Raw genomic sequence first — 22279 nt, 5'->3', positions numbered from 1 at the left:
CCTGCTGGTCTATAGAAACACAAATGATTTTGTGTTGGAGTGGGAGAAAAAAAATTTTTTTACATATATTGACTCTATACACTAATTCTAGTAAGTTTTTTGAATACTCTATATTTTCAATGTATACAATCATGCCAATTATAATTAAAAATGATTTATTTTTGTTCTATCTTTGTTTCTTTTCTTTTATTCCTTTTTTCAATGTCTAGGAAATCTGGTATGCTATTAAATAAAACTGGTGAAAACTTACACCTTTGGAGTGCTTGGCTGGCTCAGTTGGTGGAGTGTGTGACTCTTGAACTAGGGGTTGTGACTTTAGGCCCCTTATTGGGTGTATAGCCAACTAAAAAAAGAAAATGCAACTCACATCTTTGTCTTATTCTTGTTTTTCAAGGAAAAGTCTTCAATATTTCATCTTTATTATGTTAGCTGTAGTTTTTTTAAAGTTTCCCTTTATTGCATTGAGGAAGTTCCTTTTCTATTGCTAGTTTGCCAGGTACAAGTTCTTATCATTAATGGTTTCCAGAATTTTGTCAAATGTATTTTACTGCATCTATTCAGATGGTAAAAATTTTCTAGTGTACCATTTTAATTTCCTTGTTGTTTCTTTTGCTACATATGTTTGAGTTATTTCCCTTGGTGGTGTCCTGGGGATTATAATTAATATTTAGTTCATAACAATCTAGTTTGTATTAACATTAATTGAATTAATACTTTTTTCTAACCTTTGTCCTAATTACATGGGTAACAGATGAAAATTACAATTCTTGACTTCATGACACTCATAGTCTAGCAGGAAAGACTGACCAGGAAATGTCAAGAGGCTACATAATTTGGTCAAGAAAAGCAATAATACTGGATTTCAACAAAAGTGGACTGGAATTCTGAATTTTCCTCTAAAATATGATGGCACTAGTTAAAACAATTACCTGTTGGGGCATGTAAGGTGGCTCAATCAGTTAGGCATCCAACTCTTGATTACTGCTAAGGTCATGATTTCATGGTGATAAGATTGAGCCTCACACAGGGCTTGGCACTGGGCATGGAGCCTGCTTAAGATTCTCTCCTTCTCCCTCTGCTCCTCCCCTGCTCCAGCTAGATTCTCCAGAGAGATTACCTCTCTCTCTCAAAACAAACAAATAAACAACAAAAAACAAAACAAAAAAACAATTACCTCTTTGTATATCCATTTCATTGTTTATACATTCATGTAGCTTATAAGTGAATATTGCAGTTAGCACTTATAAAATGCCTCCCAGTGAAGGAAACAATCAAGAAAACTAAAAGACAACTGATGAAATGGGAGAAGATATTTGCAAATGATGTACCAGATAAAGGGCTAGTATCCAAAACTTATAAAGAACTTATCAAACTCAACACCCAATAAACAAATAATCAAGTGAAGAAATGGGCAGAAGACATGAATAGACACTTTTCCAAAGAAGATATCCAGATGGCTAATAGACACATGAAAAGATACTCAACATCACTCATTATCAGGGAAATACAAACCAAAACCACAATGAGATACCACCTCATACCTGTCAGAATGGCTAAAATTAACAACTCAGGAAACAAAAGATGTTGGCCAGCATGCAGAGGAAGGGGAACATTTTTTGCACTGCTGGTGGGAATGCAAACTGGTGCAGCCATTCTGGAAAACAGTATGGAGTTTCCTCAAAAAATTAAAAATAGAACTACCCTACGACCCAGCACTTGCACTACTAGGTATTTATTCAAAGAATACAAAAATGCTGATTTGAAGAAGCACATACACCCCAATGTTTATAGAAGTGCAATGAATAATAGCCCAAATTATGGAAAAAGCCCAAATGTCCATCAACTGATGAATGGATAAAGAAGATGTGGTATGTATATGTACACACACACACACACACACAAACACATACACAATGGAATACTACTTGGTGATAAAAAATAATGAAATCTTGTCATTTGCAACAATGTGGATAGAACTAGAGTGTATTGTGCTAAGTTAAATGAGTCAGAGAAAGACAAATATCATATGATTTCACTCATATATGGAATTTAAGAAACACAACAGATGAACATGGGAAAGGGAAGCAAAAATAAGATAAAAAACAAAGAGGAAGATAAACCATAAGAGACTCTTAAATACAGAGAACAAACTGAGAGTTGCTGGAAGGGGAGATGGGTGGGGGTGGGCTAAATGGGTGACAGGCATTAGGGCACTTGTTGGGATAAGCACTGGGTGTTATATGTAAGTGATGAATCACTAAATTCTACTCCTGAAAATAAATAAAAATAAATAAATAATTAAATGGGACCATGTATACAAAATAAATAATAATAAAATTAAAAAAATAAAATGCGGGGGCGCCTGGGTGGCGCAGTCGGTTGAGCATCCGACTTCAGCCAGGTCACGATCTCGCGGTCCGTGAGTTCGAGCCCCGCGTCGGGCTCTGGGCTGACGGCTCAGAGCCTGGAGCCTGTTTCCGATTCTGTGTCTCCCTCTCTCTCTGCCCCTCCCCCGTTCATGCTCTGTCTCTCTCTGTCCCAAAAAGAACTAAACGTTGAAAAAAAAAAAAATAAATAAAATGCCTCCTAGGAACTTTTGAATAATGGTAGGTTAATTTTTATCTTTTATTTTTTCCACCCAGCTATATTTTTATTTAAGTCCAATAAGAAGTCTTTATGTAATGAAATTTTTATAACAAAATTAGTAACTTTAAAATGAATAAAGGTTAGGGGCGCCTGGGTGGCGCAGTCGGTTAAGCGTCCGACTTCAGCCAGGTCACGATCTCACCGTCTGTGAGTTCGAGCCCCGCGTCGGGCTCTGGGCTGATGGCTCAGAGCCTGGAGCCTGTTTCTGATTCTGTGTCTCCCTCTCTCTCTGCCCCTCCCCCGTTCATGCTCTGTCTCTCTCTGTCCCAAAAATAAATAAACGTTGAAAAAAAAAATTTTTAAATGAATAAAGGTTAAACTAACAAAATTACTCTAGAGTGTACATATCAGGGGCACCTGGGTTGCTCAGTTGGTTAAGCGTCTGCCTCCTGATTTTGGCACTGGTCATGATCTCGAGGTTTGTAAGTTTGAGCCCCTTGGCAGTGACAGCATGGAGCCTGCTTGGGATTCTCTCTGTCCACCTCTCTCTCTGCCCTTTTCCCTCTCTCTCTAAAATATATATATATATATATATATATATATATATATATATATATATATATATTAGAGTGCATATATCAGAGAGGTCTATAATCGTGCTGGAATTTGGATGCAACTTTCACCCAAACTATCACTAACAATTTTTTTTTAATATCATCGGCTCTGTTTTAATATATTCTTGTAGGTAATAACAGCAGGAAAGGTCCTTGGCTGTGAAGCACTTGATAGGAAGTGAAGCACATTATTTAAAATGTAAAAAACTGGAAGGAAATTATTCTAGAGTTTGGTCTTAAAAATAAGTGTTACATAAGAAAAGGGGAAGGAGCAGTGATGTCCAGAAGGAACTGGTACAGACAAGCCAAGACCTCTACATGATCTGTAGGGTACCAAATTCAGTGTAGGGGGAAACAGAAGAAGGAAACAATGCTATCAAATAAACTTGAGAACCCCAAAAGTCATCAACAGGGATTCATTAGGAAGTGTGGCAAGTCAATTTAAGGAAAGCTGCTGAAACTAGGGAAGAGGGTAGTTTGCACACTTTAAAAGCAAGGAGTTAATGATAATGTGTGAAGGGGTTTGAACCATTTGCTTCCTTTGACTCTCAAACATCACCAGCCAGAACTCCCTTCCAGAACCTTCCAAAATCTTCCCTTATTGGGAATGACATACATATTGAGCAAGGCTGGGACAATAGTTAAAAAAAGGAACCTTATTTAAAAAGTTGAGAAAGGAGCAGAATGAGGAAATGCCAAAATCTCAGAGGTAACAGGGAAATTGTGAAGCATTGGGAGGAAAATAAAGCCCTTGGGGTTGCTTTGGACAATAGTGGGCCCCTGTGAGAGAACCTCAGTAGCCCTGTAGCCCCACCCCTTCCCTGGTCTGAGCTGTGCCCATCCCAACACACTTCTCATTCAGCGGGTGGTTTAGGAAACCTGCTCAGCGTCCCCCATCCCTATCCATCCAGCCAGAGCAGACCATCCCACTCCGTAAGAGGACAGTGCAGTGGTAACGCTCAAAATCTTGCATTCACATGTCCTTTACCAGAGCAACATCACGTCTAGCAATCTCTCTCACAAACAATGATATACACACAAGGGTGTACTGTGGAGCATTTCCGAAGGCTAAATAAATAAACAGTAAACAGACGTTCTGAAATTCGGGGTATCATTTGATAAGATAGGCTACAAATCGTTCAACTCATTAAGTGATGACATTCTGTCATTAGAAACTCGGCCCACACTATCTCATGTGTTCTTAGCTACGGATTCAATGAATACTCAAAAACAAATGCTTCCACCTGACAACCCAAAACCACTCCAAGCCAATTCACACCACTGAGAAAACATGAAAAATAAAGATTCACTGACCTCAGTTCAAGTTCACAGTGAGTGATCTTAAAGGCCAAAGTTTCCATTTCTGACCAGAGAATCTGAAATGTTGACTGACATGGAAATCTGTTGAATTAAAGAGAATATATATCCAGGGCATTCACCCTGTAGGTGCTGCTGCCTGGTCAACCTGGAATAGAAGGAGGAGTCCTCTTTTCATATTTTGCAGGTTTAATGGCATGGACATCATGCTGGTTTTCTGACATACCAGGGGGCTTAGGCTAAACTACCCCGAGGGAAAAGAGGGTGGCAGCCATTTCCTAGCCTACACCCAGTTTCCCCTGGTTATTGAATCCAGCTGCTAATGTAAGGGCTACCTTGACGGATTCTGCAGATTTGCAGTTAAACTGCTGAGTTTCAACTAGCAGATCTGCAGAGCTGCTGCCTGAGGGGCAGAGGGTTAATGTTCTCTGTGGACCTGCAGGGCTAGGGCAAGTGATTTTGGTGGCACCCCCGTGCCTCCCCGCACAGCGCCAGTTTCTGCAGGGGTGTGCCTGGGCCAGTGTGGGCGCACCCAGTGTCTCCACCATTTCCAGCATGGGAAGCATGCAAGAACCCACAATAAAACAAAATCCCTTTAACGTCCTCATTCCTGGCAACACTTTATGACCGTTTGGGGTAAAGAGATATTATTGCCCTAAGTGACATATGTTTCGATGCTGCCGATGCTGCCGGGAGCACTGGAGGGCGCTGTCAAATTGGTGAAGCAGTGAGAAATTAAGCCCTTAGGGGTGCTTTTGACAATAGTGGGCCCCAGTGAGAGAGTGCATGTGCTTTTGGAATTCAAGATGATTTTTAAAAACCATGCATATGAACACTTTGGAGCATCATCCACTTCACATGTATATAAACATATACTTTGTAAAACTTGAAGACTGGGTTATAGTTGCCACTCTTTCCAGAAATGCATCACCGGGCTGATTGTTAGGTGGGAAATACATCAGGAAAACTAGGTTTTCAGATTGAATGATCCAGTTCTGATAGAGTGGGGCTATCAGTTATTCCTTAAAAAGAAATTTCGTCTTGGAGCACCTGGGTGGCTCAGTCCATTAAGCCTCCAACTTTGGCTCAGGTCATGATCTCAGGGCTCCTGACTTCGAGCACTGGGTCATGCTCTGTGCTGACAGCTTGGAGCCTGGAGCCTGCTTCAGATTCTGTGCCTCTCTCTCTGCCTCTCCCCTGCTCACACTCTGTCTCTCCCTCTCAAAAATAAACTTTTTTTTTTTAATTTTTTTTTTCAACGTTTATTTATTTTTGGGACAGAGAGAGACAGAGCATGAACGGGGGAGGGGCAGAGAGAGAGGGAGACACAGAATCGGAAACAGGCTCCAGGCTCTGAGCCATCAGCCCAGAGCCCGACGCGGGGCTCGAACTCACGGACCGCGAGATCGTGACCTGGCTGAAGTCGGACGCTTAACCAACTGCGCCACCCAGGCGCCCCTAAACAAACATTTTTAAAAAAGAAGAAATTTTTTACTGTCCTTTTCCCATCCATCCTGGTTGTTTTTTTCTGTTCTGTTGCAATGCAAGTTATGAATGAAGTTGACCTAAGGGGGTGTCTGATCTGGGGCCATTCTTTACTGTCTCCCTTGAACTGGACTGGGGAGCACTAGGCAGAGTGCTCCTGTCCTGCTGCGGCTGGGAGGACTTGGGGGGCTTGATCTGGAGTGTAAGGGACAGAAGAAACATCCATCCTGGAGCGGTGGCCAGAGATGTTCTACATGAAAGTCTGACCTTAAAAAACAACAACAACAGTAAATCAATCAATGAAACAAAGCACTACCTCCATGAGGAAAGGAAGATATTTGCACACACCTCATGAAACCAATTTCAAACCAGTTTTCAAAGACATTGGATGAAATCACCAACTGATGAAACTAATCCTCTCTATCTCTTTGCAAGTTGAGGACAAAAGCCATTGGTGTATAGAAATTTAGATATGAAGACCACATTTACCAGTTGGCTTGTTGTGAAATCAGGTGGCCCTTGGTGAGATGACATTTGGGGAGATGGGTTTATGGAGATTAGCCAGGAGGAGATTAGCCAGGATGTTAAATCCATTTTTTCCTCTGGTTTGAAGAAATCCCATCATCCATAGGAACACCCCTCTGAAGACCTCTGAAGTGCTATCACTTGGAAGAAATTGGTGGTCTTCAGAGACTCACTATGAGGAGATTCTAGGGGCCAGACTCATTCTCCTCCAGAACTAGGAGAGTATGTTTGGAGCTCACCTGGCTGTGGAGACCTCTGAAAGCTCTCACCTGGAAGCCCTGGTCCTCAAGCTGACTTCCTATCAGCACTGCTACAGCAAGCATCTGTGAGATCAGAGGCATGCTCTATAAGTGAGTACACAAGGTAGCAGAAGAGGGTTGGCTGGTTGCAGCGACTTTCCCAAAGGAAAACAAATCAGATTTCCTGTTTTCCTATGAGGGACCTGAGGTGTATCTGTGAAGTGATGTTTGCCTACTTAGAGCCATCTGTGTTCTATTAGCCTCATTATGGGTGTTAATATGGAGTTAATATGATGATTAGTTTTAGTTCTGTTATTTTATGCATCCGTTAGTCATTTATACATACTAGAAAGACTAAGAAAGTAGTTGCCAAGCTGTACCTGTCTTGTAGTTTTGTACTTGGGTGGATGCTAAAAAGGGTTTTAGGAGTGTTTGATTAGACATGGAGTACCTATGATGGTCTACTCTGCTGCATGCCTGGATTCACAACAGAGGTAATAGTCTATAATATGGGACTAGATGGGGCATTCAATGATTTGTAAGAGAATATTGTTTTTAAGTGAAGTAAATGCTTGTCTCTTAAGAAACATATGAGTTCTCTTGACTTTGATGTTCAAGAAGTTAGGAAAGGATTGGGTAAATAGAAAAGTGATATTGGTGAGTATATAGAAATATAAGAAATTTGAAGAACATCTGTATTTGACTGATATAGACAGAAGGACCCAAATTTTATGCAGAATAAATTTCATGGGGAAGGATTTGTTTTTGGTACTGATTATTGTTTCATTTAGATTATATCTTATCACAATGTGAAGGGCTGTTTGGCAATAGTCTTAAAGACCTGGAAGAGATAGCCATTCTGTTTAATTCTCCATTTGCTTTATTAGAGTGGTACAGATAACAAAAATATGAGGGTGGAAAATTTCACATGGTGAGTCTATTTATGAAGGTAGACTGTATTTAGGATCAGGCCCCACTCAACAATGTTTAGTTCCTCTTCATTAACTTAACATTCAGAAATTGTTGTGGAAAGACAGACGTGACACGTGGGTTCTAATTAAGAGAAGGGCATACTAGGAGAATTGCCTGACAATTACATAAGGTAATGGAAATGCAGGCTTAGATACCCTGAACTAAATCAATGACTGGTAATGAGCATTACCATTTTTTTTTTTTAATAGCATTCGGGACCCTTTACTGGAGCTATAAATTATGTCAACCTCCTCCAGTTCCATCTCTTTGGTGAAAAATGAGACCTCAGCAAGAGTGGGGTTACTGTGTGTGCTCTCCCTCTCCTATTCTCTGTCCCTCTCTCAATTTAGGAGCAAAGGAAGGGGAGCTGGAAGTGGATAGTTTTGGCTAGGCAGCCAAGACAGTTTTCTACAGATCTCAGAGCTCTCTTGAGTCTTGGTTTTCCATTTGTGTGTCCTCTACAAAATCAAACCTATTATGCTCCAGACCCAGTGTAATAAGAGTAACACCCCGATTGAAATTTTGCTTGGACCTTTTATTTCTCTAAGGAAGAGGAAAAGATAACCTATATGATTTTCTTCCCCCAGAAACCTGGAGTCCAATATCCCAGACGCCATCATGAAAGAACTCATCTGCCCACTCTTCCTGAATTCCTTTACAGACCCAGTCACCATATCCTGTGGGCACAGCTTCTGTTGGTCCTGTTTCTGCCTTTCCTAGAGGGGAGATGAATTCCCTTCCAGGTGCCTGGTGTGCAGTGAACTCTCCAAACAGAGTACAAAACCAATATTGTTCTGAAGAATCTGCTGTCCATTGCCAGAAAAGCCAGTCTAAGGGAATTCTTGTGCTCTGAGGAGCAGATGTGTGGGGCCAAAAAGAGACAAAGATGATTTTCTGTAGTGAGGAGCAGAGTCTGCACTGTTTACTCTGTTCTGACTCTCCAGAGCATGAGGCTCACAAATACTGCTCTGTTGACAAGGCTGCTGAGGAACAGCACGTAAGTGATGGCACTGGGAACACTTTAACAGGTGGGATTTTAGTAAGGACATGAGGGGTATGAGGGTGCCTGAGTCCTCCTTCATGAATGCCAGGTACTGGGTACCCAGGAGGAGGCTGTGAAGGAAATACACCAGGACACCAGGGGGCACCTGGTTGGCTCAGTTCCTCAAGAAATCTAACTGAACATGACTCAGATCTCAAGGTTGTGAGATCAAGCTTTGCACAGGGCTCTGCATTGAGAGTGCAGAGCCTGCTTGGGATTCTCTCTCTCCTTATCTGCCCTTTCCTGATCATGTTTTCTCTGTCTTTCTCAAAATAAACTTTAAAAAATAATACACCAGTCTACTGCTCCTCATGGCAGGGTGGTTAAGTAAATGGTCATGATGTCCATCGGTGAGACAGATCTCATCATGCTCAAGGTACTATAAAGCCCTCCCCTTGAGAAAGAGCCACTGGCTGTGAAAACTACAAAAGTACAGAAAGGTTTTCTTATAGGCTACATATATCCCCAACAGTGGGCACAGGTGGGATAAAGTACATTGGCATTAGCAGGGGAAAAGCATCACTGGAAGTATATTGGGATCGAAGATGCCGTGTGTTCTGAAGACTGACCCTGCCAAGCAAGATGCTGACCAGTTTCACCAGGCAAATGATAACCTGACATTGCATGGTTCTGCAATTGGAAATCCCCTAAATTTTGATCAGTAGTGGGGGCAAACAGGCAAAAGTGATGATCCTTTTGCTCTCCCTGAAGTATATGTATCTAGTATCCCTACATCCTTCCCACCACTGGAGTTCTGAAACTTGGATGTATTTGCCACAATCCATAGTTCTTTTACAGAATAAGCTCTCAAACCAGATGAGATATTTATGGAAGAAGATTCAAGGAATCCAAGAGAGCCTCCATAAATATGGCAGTATGAATGTACCTTGGATGGTAAGTATGAGACTGTATTTCCCTCTGAATCAGGGTGAGACAAATGACCTAGAAACTGTGCCATTAGGAACTTCAGCTGAAATCATGTGTTATGCAATTCTGCCACAGAACAGCAGGAGAAATGATCCAGCCATCTATTGAACCTAAGGTAGCAAGCATGCCTCTTAGGATTTTTAGGCTCTACTATCCCAGTAACTACCAAAAAAGAACTACGAGAAGAATGTTCAACAAGTGTTAAGATGGAGGCACAGAGCCTGATCTAGATCAGTTCAATAGCCATTATTCAGGCTCTCAGGACAAATTCCTCAGGCTGAAGGTCAATCTGAGTTCTCAAGGTCAAGTAGATGTGAAAAATCATTGGATATTTGAGGCAGAGATTTCTACGTTTATACATTCCAGGTATTAAAGAGCGTATCATTGGGAACTGCAGCTATTTCCATTTGATTAGTCCAGTGAGGACCTTTGATCCGGGGATCAAAAGGAAACATGGACAGCAGTTGAACAAGTGTGCCCCTGATGGTGAAAACAGTGGGAGGTAGAGAAGGCAACAGGTCAAATAGGAGAAAATGTTAGGTTTAAAAATAAAACTTAAAAAATGAGGGAAAAAAGCAAAAGAAAAAGCTGACATGCAGAATGAGAGACAGACCCTAAATCCTGGCAGGGAATATGCAGTGGAGTAAGGATTAGTGTCCTTAATGAATACGGAGGGCCTTCTCCTTCGAAGGTGGACAGCAGAAGATAGGGCTATGAGGACAGACATCCATTTTGAAAGCAGGTAGTGAGAATTTTAGGAAGATCCTTTCTGGTGGCCTCCAAACCAGAGAGTCAAATGCAACATTGCCCTGAAGAGAGAAACATCAGGCTGTGGAGGAGGGAGGTTTGAGACTGGAGGTGAGTTTCCTAACCTAACCCATAGCAGAATATTGCATGATTTGAATCACTCATACATTTCAATTGCTTGCCCAGTTTCTGATGTGAGAGGTTGGGTTTGAAAGAGATGACAAGCTCTTCACTAGTGTCAGGAATTCATAAAGTGGATGCAAGTAGTTTGAGGGAATGTGGTTTTGGCTTTTCATATAGTTTTGGAAGAATCAAAAACAAATGAAGGAAAGAGGAATGAAAGGCTTCTGAGAAGGGGGAGTTCATGAATTTTTGGATGTATGGAACTCAGTGGTAGAGCCATCTGGGTGCTGTTTTAAGTGGCAAGGGATGAGATTGACTTGAGTATTTTGATTTAGTTAACCAGTGTCCTTGCAGTGTTTTGTGAATCAACATGAAACTTCACTGTTCCTACTTATGAGAAACTGAACTGCTTGTTCGTTGGTGTGTTCCTTGATTTTGACAGTGGAAGTTTGAGTTTTGTGGACGTGACAAAGCAGTGGATCATTTGGACATACAATGATGGCTTCTTGAAATGTCCTGTAAAGTCTTTGATATTCTCTGGTCACAGATTTAGGCTAAGTCAGGAGCCTGACCTGGGACACCAGGAACCTAGTACCTGAGGGAGCCCTCATCCATCAAAGCAAATCAATGATACTTGATTGCCTTTTCTACTTTTCTACTTTATAAGTTCATTTGACTGCTCTTCAAATAAAGGGGTCGTGAAACCCAGAATTTTGCCATTTCATTCCACCTTCTTGGATATCAGAATCATCTCCTGTGGGCCTCTTATCTGGAATACTGTGTCATCACTGCTCACCTATTTTGTGAGCCTGCGGGAGTTACCAAAATACATGAGTATGTGATTGGAGCCGAATGGCCAAACAGGGAACACAGGAGCATGGGGGTTGCACATTAGGCACAGGCACGGTTATCTTAGACTCCCATGTAAGTCTGCACCCAGCTTCTGGAGATCTCCCCAGGTGTATTTAATGTATAGCCAAGTTTAAGAACTACTACTCTCAATCAATACTTTCAAACTTGGCTCTAAATTGAAATCACTTGGGGCGCCTGGGTGGCTCAGTCGGTTAAGGGGCCGACTTCGGCCCAGGTCACGATCTCGCGGTCTGTGAGTTCGAGCCCCGCGTCGGGCTCCGTGCTGACAGCTCAGAGCCTGGAGCCTGTTTCAGATTCTGTGTCTCCCTCTCTTTGACCCTCCCCCGTTCATGCTCTGTCTCTCTCTGTCTCAAAAAATGAATAAACGTTAAAAAAAAAAAATTGAAATCACTTGAAGAACTTTAAATTTTTTTTTTTTTCAACATTTACTTATTTTTGGGACAGAGAGAGACAGAGCATGAACGGGGGAGGGGCAGAGAGAGAGGGAGACACAGAATCGGAAACAGGCTCCAGGCTCTGAGCCAGCAGCCCAGAGCCTGACGCCGGGCTCGAACTCACGGACCGCGAGACCATGACCTGGCTGAAGTCGGACGCTTAACCGACTGCGCCACCCAGGCGCCCCTTGAAGAACTTTAAAGAGTGCCACTGCCTGAACAACATCCCAGAGATTTAAAATCTATCCAGGTGATACTAATGTGTAGTTGAGTTTGAGAATGATTGTTTGAATTTAAACCTAAAGTGTTATTCTTTTCTCATATGTACAGCTCATCATTCCACAATGTTTTTAAAATTAGATTACTCAAAACTTGATATAGAAGAAGACAGGTTACAGGTGAAAATTGAAATAGTTCCATGCCAATATATATATGACATGGGCTGCCATGATATTTTCTTTCTTTCATTAAGCGTCAAATTTTATCAGGCACACCAATGTATAAATCTTTTTTGAGTTGAAGAAAAAGTGACAACATCCTGCTTCTGTTTCCCAACTGGCATTGATATGGTGTGTCTGTTAAAGAACTTCAACTTTCATGCTCTGGAATCTGATTCATTAGGATCAATAATTTTCAGTCTCTCAGAAAGAGGGCTAGGTATCATTGATGCTTGATCTTTGCCTTACTGCCTGAGAGGCAGATTTGTACTGTGTGTGAACGTAAGATATAGGTCGCTATACATTTAAATAATACTCCTCATTAGTCCCATTTAATTTTGGTTACATTTAGTATGCTTTTGACAGTGGTACCCCATGTCCTGATTTGCTACTGTGTAATATGTATGAATTTACTCATTTATTGAATGTCAATTACATGTTAAACTCAGTGCTACCTACTGGAATATATCTATACATTAGCCTGGCATATATCTTCTCATAATGGGTAAACAAGAAGAAGAGGGGCAATATTAGCTTGTGGACTTTACAGAGAGTATAAGGTCTCCTGAGACCATACAATCAGGAGACCTCATTTAGTCCAGAAGCTTTAAAAAACCGTTCCATGAAGAAGACATTTTAAAGCTGAGACTTGGTGAAGAAACACGCCTTAGCAGATGCAGAGCAAAGAGGAGAGAATTCCAGGTCTGCCAGTGAGAAGAAACCTGTGCTCTTGCTTTAACCCATGCAGCGGAGTAAACCCACTCAGGTATTCTTCGCCTCCAGCTACCTTGGAATCAAGTGAAAGGACAAGACGTAGAATAAAGATGGCATCAACCTCTAAGAGAGATTGTTTTTATTTAAATACAATGGAAACAAATGTATACGCTTGTAATCATCAACCTTTAAAAATAGTCAATGGGTTGGATAAAGGAAGACGTTGAAGACCCTCAAGCAGGCACTTCGCTGAGCTGACGCTTGCGGTCACTTTCTGACATGTCCCTCCTCACGAGGGTGCAGAGCATAGAAAGGGTCGGAGAGGAAGACAGAAGGAACGTGAGAGGAAACTGCAAATGAGGGAGCAACTGGCCACGTTCACAAAGCTCACCACACCACACTCATAATCCAGGAACACCCCCACGTGGCCCAGAGGCCTTTCTACATATTGAGGCGACAGTGGGGAGGAGCTAAAGAGACGACACTGGTTGTCCTCTTTGATACAAAAGAGTAGAAAAATCCCCTCTGAGTCAAGCGCCATGTCATTCCTCATTGTCCAAGAATCATCGCAAAATCCAAGGGCCCAGTTCCGACAGTTCCCCACATCCACCTCCCAGTAATGCTGACCACAGGTAAATGTCTGGGCTCCCCATGCCAGAAAGTATTTTGATCTTGTTGCATTAGTGACAACATCAGGATGATTGCGACTGAAGAGCCAACGTCTCAGATCTTCAAACAGCGGCATGTGACAGGTCGTTGTTTCGTTTTCAAAAAAAATGGGCACTGCAGGAGGAAGGAAACAGTCCCATTAACATGGAGTGTTACCAATTCCTGGTGGACGTGGGCTTTATATCGTGTCTGGGTTTCTAGCTTTCCCTGGAAACAAGGGCCAGGGCAGTGAGGAAGCTCTAGAAATCTACTGTATGCCAGGGCCTGTCTTCATAATGAGCAAATCATTAATGAGACAAAATAGAAGACATTTATGAATTTTCTTAAAATGCATAAAGACGAGGGATATTGCTAAGCTCTGGTTTTTTCCTCTGAAACTTTTAAAATTGGGACATCATTAGTAATTGACAGTAACAGAAAGGAGTAGCCAACTTCTCTTCTCAGAAAATAAGAATAACTCTAAATAATAATAATTCCTAAAGAGTGGTCACTTTGCCTCATATTTAGGTGTTTTTTACCAATATATATCAAGATAAAATAACCGGAAAGAAAAATTCGTATCTTTTACAAGTAGAATGCTTGTGAGAATTTTCAGCAAATGTAATTTTTGAGAAGAAAATTATGCAGTAAGTGGTTAGCTTACTTTGTGGGGTTGTGTAGAAGTATTCATTTTCTGTTCTCAACACTATTGATTTATACAAAGTATTTCTGTATTATGTGAATAAAGGATGTACTGTGTAGAGTGCATTCATTGTGAAACATTCTAGAAAACAAAACTCTCTACTCATCTCACAGCCAGTAATCACCACATAACCCAAAACCTGGAATGTACTGAATGTTCATGCAGATTTACGTGTTTCATACAGTTAACACCAAATCTCAGCATGATGCACACATCGACTATCTTTTCCTATTGCTTACTTCCAGGTAGCTTATCATAAACTATTGTACTGGGCTTTTCTCCAGATATTATTTGTTGGTCCACATATATTATTTTTCCACAAAGGCAACTTGGGTTACAAAATGCCCAGATATGAAATCATCAATCGTACAATGGAGCAACATAACCCGTAGACACTAGCTGAGGAGAACGTACGGCTATCCCACCAAAGGGCGGTCTATTACCAAGAAAATGGTTGAGTCTCTCTATCAGCCCCGTGATGGGCCATGAACTGAGCCGTGGATCCACAGGTTGGGGCATGTGCAGCTGCACTGACTCACTCCTGCAAAAAAGAACAGTCAGTTACTCTTTCTGAGTTCATTTTCATTACAATGGTTATATTTAATCTACGTCCCCGTGAAGATGCTTCATTAACATCCTCATAGTTAGCATCGTAAATAGTTATGAATGTAACTCCACAAACGAGGAAACTTAACAAATATCCATTTATTTTATGAAGAGCAAACTAAACCCAATTCTACCTCCTAACACTTTGATCCTGGCATAATATTTCAGGATCTGGTTCTTCACAGCCAAGCAGGGGTTCTGCAAAATGGCTCGAAACTGAGGACATTACAGAAGGGCACTTTGATTTTTAATCCACACTGGTCACCACCGAGATGCTGTGTCCATATAAGCACAGCAAGGGGGTGAGGAGCTTAGCCCGGGCAGAGATTCTGCTCCCAGGTCCCAGCTTCCGTAAGTGCCACAGACAGCCTTTCCACGTGAAGCTGGAGTCAGCCACGTGCTGCGTGGGAGCCCAAACCCTACATGGTCCTCCCCCCGCCTGCCCCGTGGCTTTCTCTCCCTTCTCCCACTCTATGCTTCTCGGAAACACCTATTTCTCCCACATAAGCCTGTCACAGCTTTGGGCCACATCCTCAATGTGTTACGTTTCTAAGCATTAAAATCGCAAATGGAGCTTTGTTTACGCGCAGCTTGTGCCCAGAACTGCCAACCGCACGGGCTTCCACAGAGCCCTGTCCAGCTCCACCTTACACAAAATGACAAACGCGTCTCTACCTTATGAGACCTGGAAAAATAAATATAAAATGGGTTCTATTATCATAATAAATTATGCTCCTGTTTCAGCACCAATAGCCTGATTACTCTTAAACAATTCTCAAACTTTTAATATAGGCGTAAACTTACCTTTTTAAAGTGTTTTCAAAATGCTGCAAAGAGAAACAGAAAAAAAAAACCTCAGTATATGCCGCAAGATTCGCAGTAGAGACCTCATTACTTATTCCCAAGAGTGGGTAAGCCCCAATTCCAGCAAATTGTATCATGTACACGGAAACAGAAAGAGAAAATGAATTGTACAGATTCTGAAATTTCTCATTTTTGCCAGGTCCACATACAAATCCATAGTCTTCAAACAAGCTTCTCGGGGCTGTCCATCAGTAAGTGAATGTATATTACAGCTTGAGAAGGAGGTGTTCTCTAGGATTGTGTTTAACCTGCTTTTTCAGACTTGGTTGTTATGTATGGCAAGAATACCCTTTGGACCTCTGCATCACCGAGACAGGTAAAGCCCCTCCCACAGCATCACAAAGCATCACTGCCAACGCGTGACGGTAGACGAAGAGATTGTGGACTTTCTCCAGGCAGCCCCGTGACTCTCCTCAGCCCTTACCTGGAGCAGCTCCACGTCTGGTTTATGACACGTTTTCCTGAGGTCCTCATACGTTCCTCTTAGGAGTTTTCCCTTTTGGTCCATGCTGTCCTCACTTGCTCTGAGTTGTTGTAAAATCTCGTTGCTTTCTTTTTCCATTCTCTCTAAATAACGTCTCTCTTCCTCGTAAAGCAAGTGGTACACCTTCCGATATTCAGCACGGATCATCTCCCTCCGCAGAGACACATAACCCTGCGGTGAGTGGATTGTTTAGACCACAGAGCAGGCTCTCCCTGTCTTATCATCTGCTATTTCTCCTCTGACATTTAGCAATTGGGTACATTCTTGAAAACAGAAATTTAGGGACATCTTTCTGCCCCCTGATCCCCTTTTCTGCTCATTTGGTTATTTTTTGGCACTAGAAGTGAAAACTTGACTCTAACTCCTTCCCCCAAATATCTACGTTTTCTTAATAATAGGTACTTGTGATTTAATAATTGTCCTGCCTAATATGCTAAGAATCCTCATTACTAAATCCATTTCATCTCTTGTATGCCCAGATACTTTAGCTACAGACTAACTCGCTTTCTGAAAATAATAGCAAACATTACTTCCTAGAATAAGATAAGTCCTTTCTAAAATGTTTGCTTCCATGTCCACAAACTGCAAGCAGACCAGAACCTTGTGTGTATGAATGCAGCTTAACTCATCCTGCTCAAGGCTCCACACCCCCTTTCTTAGCTGACTTCCACATGTCCTTAGAGACACTGGTCAACAGACAACCACCTTCCAGTATTAATTCCTCTCTTCTTTTTTTCACTTTATCTTTCCCTATTTTCTTCCCAACATTTAAACGTGGTTTGTTCATGCACATAGTTTTGAAATTAAAACAAACGTACTCGGTTGACCCGATGTCTTGGCTTTTGTGCTGTCATTTTTACTCCAAAAAAGCCTATTTCTTGTTCACAGGTATACATTCACTGGACTTGTTTATGGAACTCTCATTCTTCCAATCAGTGAAATCTCTCTTTTATTCCTGTTTTAATGAGATTGCTCTTTATCTCCCCAGAACCTTCTTTGCTGAATCCACATGAGTTGTTACATGCATGTTACAAAGTTCTTTATATTTCATCAGTCCTTCTTGCTATAAACCCTGCATACCCTGGGCTTCAAGGAAATCCTTGTCTCCTGGTTTCTTTCTAACAATTTGCCTTCTCCAGCTACTCTTTCCCAGCTGGAGTTACTAATACAGGGATTTCCCAAGTTATCCTTCCATGTGAAAACTTTTTACTTTTCCTTCCAAAAATTCCCATGTGAAAACCCTCTGCTCCAATGCCTAAAATTTTCCAACAATTGTGAAATGCCCCTGTCCCATCCCAATCTTTCACATAGGTTCCAACCTTACGCATCCAACTGCCTACTGCACATTTCTTCTAGGATATCTCACAGGAAGTTACAGTGGCACATTTCTCAAACTAACATTATCTTAACCCAGACCAGCCATACCTCCTCCATTTCTAACCTTGGTGATGTTCCAAATTCAAGCAAATCTGTTGCATTTTTAAATTTTATCCATTTAACATTCTACACTCAAACAGATAATATTTTCTGGCATTTCTCTACCATAAAGACTGTCCTTTGAATCCTTCCATTTCCCATTATCTGTGTTCAATTCATTCCCCAAATTTCCTTTCAAGGTTCCTAAACAGCCTATTTGCGTCCTTGACTTTCATTTTGAGGTCTTCCAATCAATCATTATTCTTTATAAATTGCTATCTGAATGAACTCTCTAAAAAAGAATTGTGATATCTCTGCTTTAACTCCTTCAGCAACTTTTAACTGTGTTCAATATGTTTCAACTTCTTAGCATATATTAGATGAACCTTCAGTAAAATGACACCTAATTATCTCTGTGCCTTTATCTATGATCCATTTGGATACTTCTCCTCATTACACCAGTTAAATTTCAGTATTTTAAATGAGTTTTTGGTTCATCTTACATTCAGTTCACCCACTTAGCATGCTTACTTCAACTGTGCTTCTCATAAATAGGTCACACTCAATATTTAGATCTGACTTCAAATGTCTCTACTGTTAGTCACTTTCCTTTATTGTCTTCATAATGGAGAAATACAGGCAGGTGTGGGGAAATCCTAAGTTTAGTGTGAGATGTGTTTAATTACCTCTTCCTAAAAGCTATTTTCCCAAATAGCCACATGCCTTGATTTCTGACATCATGCTGGTGTCTGCCCAAAGTGATATTCCATAGTAAGTCTTTTCTGACCACCGTATTGAAAACTCAATTTTGTCAAAGCTACTTCCCTTACTTACTTTCCTACTGTATTTTTCTCAAAAAGCAGTTATCATGATGACTCATACTCTAAGTTTTATATTTTTACTTGTCAAATACCTTCCCCAACTACTGCATGAGCTCCTTGAGTGCAAAGAAATCTGTTGCTTTTGTCTATTTCTATGTTGGCTTGGAACAGTTACTGAGACACAGTAGGCACTGGATATTTCAAAGAAAAAATATTGTAGGTTATATACTTAATGATATCACCTTTAAGTAATGATGATAATTTTGTTTTATCACCTTGTCATTCACACAGCCCCATTTTGATTCCTTTATTAGTGCTGACAAGGTTCCCTCATACTGTTTGTTTATATTTCCATCAGGAAATCTTCACTTCCTCAAAAATACGGATAGGCTTTTGTTTCACATCTTCTACTAGTGGTGTTCAATCCATATTTTTGAATCCACAAATGATAGATCCACATTCCTCTCTCATTCATTAGGTCACATTTTGAAGTAGCCAATGCTACTGTTTCAAGCCATATGTCTCAACACTGCATCTCTTATAGTACATGTGTTAACCAGCATGAACTTTTTAGGCTATCAACTTCTTCAGGATTCCTCTAGCTGTTAGGCTCAACCCTCACATATTTATCTGCTTGATATTCTCATGAGTTTACAATATCAAACTGTCCAATCATTAATATAATCAGAGAGTATCTTCTGCACATTCAAAGATTTTTTTCCTTCTAAGAAACCCTGTATTTATCTCATGTATCAATTATTGTCTCCTATTATGACAGTGATTTTCCTATACCTGTTGGTGTGTTACAGTGTTATCCAGGAAATAAAATCTTTTAGGTGGGTTTTTTGGTTTTAGGAAGAAAGCCTCACAAAAATGACATACTTCCCTGTATATGATTAGGTGGAACTGATTTGCTATTGGTTACTCACACATGGAAGACTATTAACATTATGATTTTAGCTCAAGTTTTTATTGTATAATCACTGTGTGGTTGAAGCTGGTACTAAAGAAAAAAGAATCCCTTGCTTACCTCCCATGCTCTGATTTTGCTGCTCTCTCTTTTTTGATTTCTCCGATTTTCTTGTGTCTTTTCCCACACAGACCTCATTTCTTTCAGGAGCTTTTGCTACAAAAGAACCATGAATGTGAGCATCAGAAACGCTGTTATTGAAACTTCCATGTCATAACAGACAGAGAGGGGCAGGGAATGCAAAATACATGATTATTAAAGAGAGCAAAGTGCCAATGCATTTCACTGCTAAGCTCAATGTCAAATATGGAGGACTTTTATAACCACATAGTAAAGCTACAGTTGGAAAGGGTGTCTCACCATGGAGGACACTGGCTGTCAAACTTTACATCATAAAACCAATTTTCAATAAATGAACCTATCTCACCTTTTAATGGTCCTGTTACCAGTTATCATCTCCTAATACCCTATTACTTTAGTGGAGAGACGGTGTTTCTAAATAGAGTCTATTAGTTTAGGCTTTGTGTAATTATGGTTATAATGGACAATAACCATTCCTGAAACTAACAGATTTGTCTACCTTGGTCTTCACAGTTCCAACTATGATCAACATTATTATCACCATCAAGCTTGAGTTGTAAGATTTTAACTGTGGAAATGTAAATGTTGTAGGACTGAGAACATCCTTTTTTCAATAGGTTATCCAAGTGTCGGGCACATGATGCCAGTTAATACCTGTTCAGTAAGATGAATGGATGAATAAATTCTTTTTTTTCTAGTCTCTCAAATATCAGATCCCCCAGATTCTGTCTCAGCCATTGCTTACCCGGTATTCCTCAGCGGTCCAGTCAGTGGAACAATGTCTGTGGGCCTCATGCTCCTTTGACTTACAGCACAGCAAACAGAGCAGGTCCTTCATAACCTCACAGAAGAAGTTCTTAGTTTTCATGTGTATCTCACACATCTGTTCTGCAGAGCTCGGTAAGTGGTAAGGTCTTGCCCGTCTGGCAAGGAATACCCGTGTCTTCAAAACAATGTTGGTTTTGAAGTTCGTTTGATGGGATGTTTCCCTGCAGACAGGGCAGGAAGGAGGATGATAGGCTTCCTCCCAGAAGATACAAAGACAAGGCATACAAAAGCTGTGCCCACAGCCTATAGTGACCGGGTCTATGAAGTACTTCACACATATGGAACAAGTGAATTCATTCTGGAAGATGTTGGAATCCATATTTCTGAGGAGACAAAGTAAAGAAAGAGGAAATTAGTTTGTCATAGGCCTTTTAAGGAAGTGAATATTCAAAACTTTAAAAAATACCAAGAGGTGGGGGTGCCTGGGTGGCTCAATTGGTTAAGCACCTGACTTTGGCCCAGGTCATGATCTCACGGTTTGTCAGTGTGAGTCTGTGTTGGGCTCTGTGCCGACAGCTCGGAGCCTGGAGACTGTTTCAGATTCTGCATCTCCCTCTCTCTCTGCCCCTTACCCACTTGTGCTCTCTCTCTCAAAAATAAACATTAAAATTGTTTAAAAATATATTAAAACATACCAAAAGGTGTAAAAATTATTTCCTTCCTTTATGTACGAATATCCTAGTATATATAGCAGGACACGCTATATATTGCATATAGCAGATGCTGAGGAAAAGACAGTCCTCATGATATAGGTCAGATTATTGATTTGTCAAACATGGCCTTCATACCAGAGTTCCAGCTCCCTTGTACAATTCCAAATTAGTTTATTTGTGTCTTCCCTTCTAAGTGGACCTGGGAATGTAGTACAGATCCAACCACCAGAACAGAGCATGGATCAGATTTCACCTAATGCAATCATCCTTATCCCTTTGCCAGGGATTGGTTATAGGCCGCTTGACCCTATTTAGCCAAAGCAATTTGAAGGAAATGCTATTATGAGGATTTTGTGAAGTGTTTATTGGCTCCTGAGAAGAACCATAAGGAAGAGTCAACTGTTTCATGCCCCTCTGGACAGTATTTGAATGTGATGCATGAGACTGTCATTTTGTTACCACAATGTCCACCTGCCTAGAGACCAAAGCATACACCCTGAGGATGACAGAAATGGAAGACCTGGGTGTGTGACAATGTCATCAAGGCATTAAAGTAAGCCACTATGGCACTGACCATAAATACATGTAAGAGGAATTAAGGAAATAGAAAAATCATTTTATAATCATGATGATCATCTTTTCTGGCAAGAATCATCAATGGATATGAAAAACATTGGTTAAAACAGGACTCATCCAAAGATTGTTTATTAATAAGTTCTTCACTTTATTGCCAGCTAATATATTAATTCATTTATTGAAATTTTTAAAAATACATGATTTTAGTTACCATAAATTGTGACTAAATATTTAATTATATGATTGCTGTTATCTTTCCCATCTGGAAGGACTTGAATGGGAGAGGCTGTATACGTGCAAGGCTGAAAACTCATTTTGGGTCCAAAATAAGTTGGAGTTAGACATGAGGTGAATTATTGCTTTACAATTATTGCTGGTTTTATAAAACCAGCTTTACAATACCTCTTTGAAAAATAGGTAGCAATGAGACAGTGATGCCTACAGATATATTTATGAATAACAGTTTGTGGGAGGAGATTCATGGCTTTCTGCTTGATGAACACACGATTTTCAGTGACATGGAACATAAAGCCTTCTACCCAAACCCACCCATCTGGAGGAGATAGTTTGAGGGACAGGAAGAAAGTTTAAATT

At 40.7% G+C, this 22279-nt stretch overlaps 1 protein-coding gene and 1 long non-coding RNA gene across 2 annotated transcripts in view; one reads left to right on the top strand and one right to left on the bottom strand.

Annotated features, from left to right (window-relative positions):
* LOC147576806 (uncharacterized) overlaps positions 1-22279 on the top strand; it is an 859087-nt gene that overhangs the window by 187428 nt on the left and 649380 nt on the right. The gene's annotated exons all lie outside the window — the stretch shown is intronic.
* On the bottom strand, positions 13158-20775 carry LOC147576808 (tripartite motif-containing protein 43-like). Its single transcript, XM_086679449.1, has 6 exons — positions 20374-20775; positions 19608-19703; positions 16281-16511; positions 15797-15819; positions 14830-14927; positions 13158-13818 (listed from the first exon to the last, which is right to left on the bottom strand). Exons 1-6 carry the CDS (start codon positions 20773-20775, stop codon positions 13325-13327), a joined length of 1344 nt encoding a protein of 447 aa, XP_086535575.1. The 3' UTR covers positions 13158-13324.

This window comes from Puma concolor, chromosome D1, assembly GCF_028749965.1.
Source record: "Puma concolor isolate L17-30 chromosome D1, mPumCon1.1.hap2, whole genome shotgun sequence".
Taxonomy (NCBI): domain Eukaryota; kingdom Metazoa; phylum Chordata; class Mammalia; order Carnivora; family Felidae; genus Puma; species Puma concolor.
Note: the sequence above shows the minus strand (reverse complement) of the source record. Positions and strands in the feature narration are given on the sequence as shown.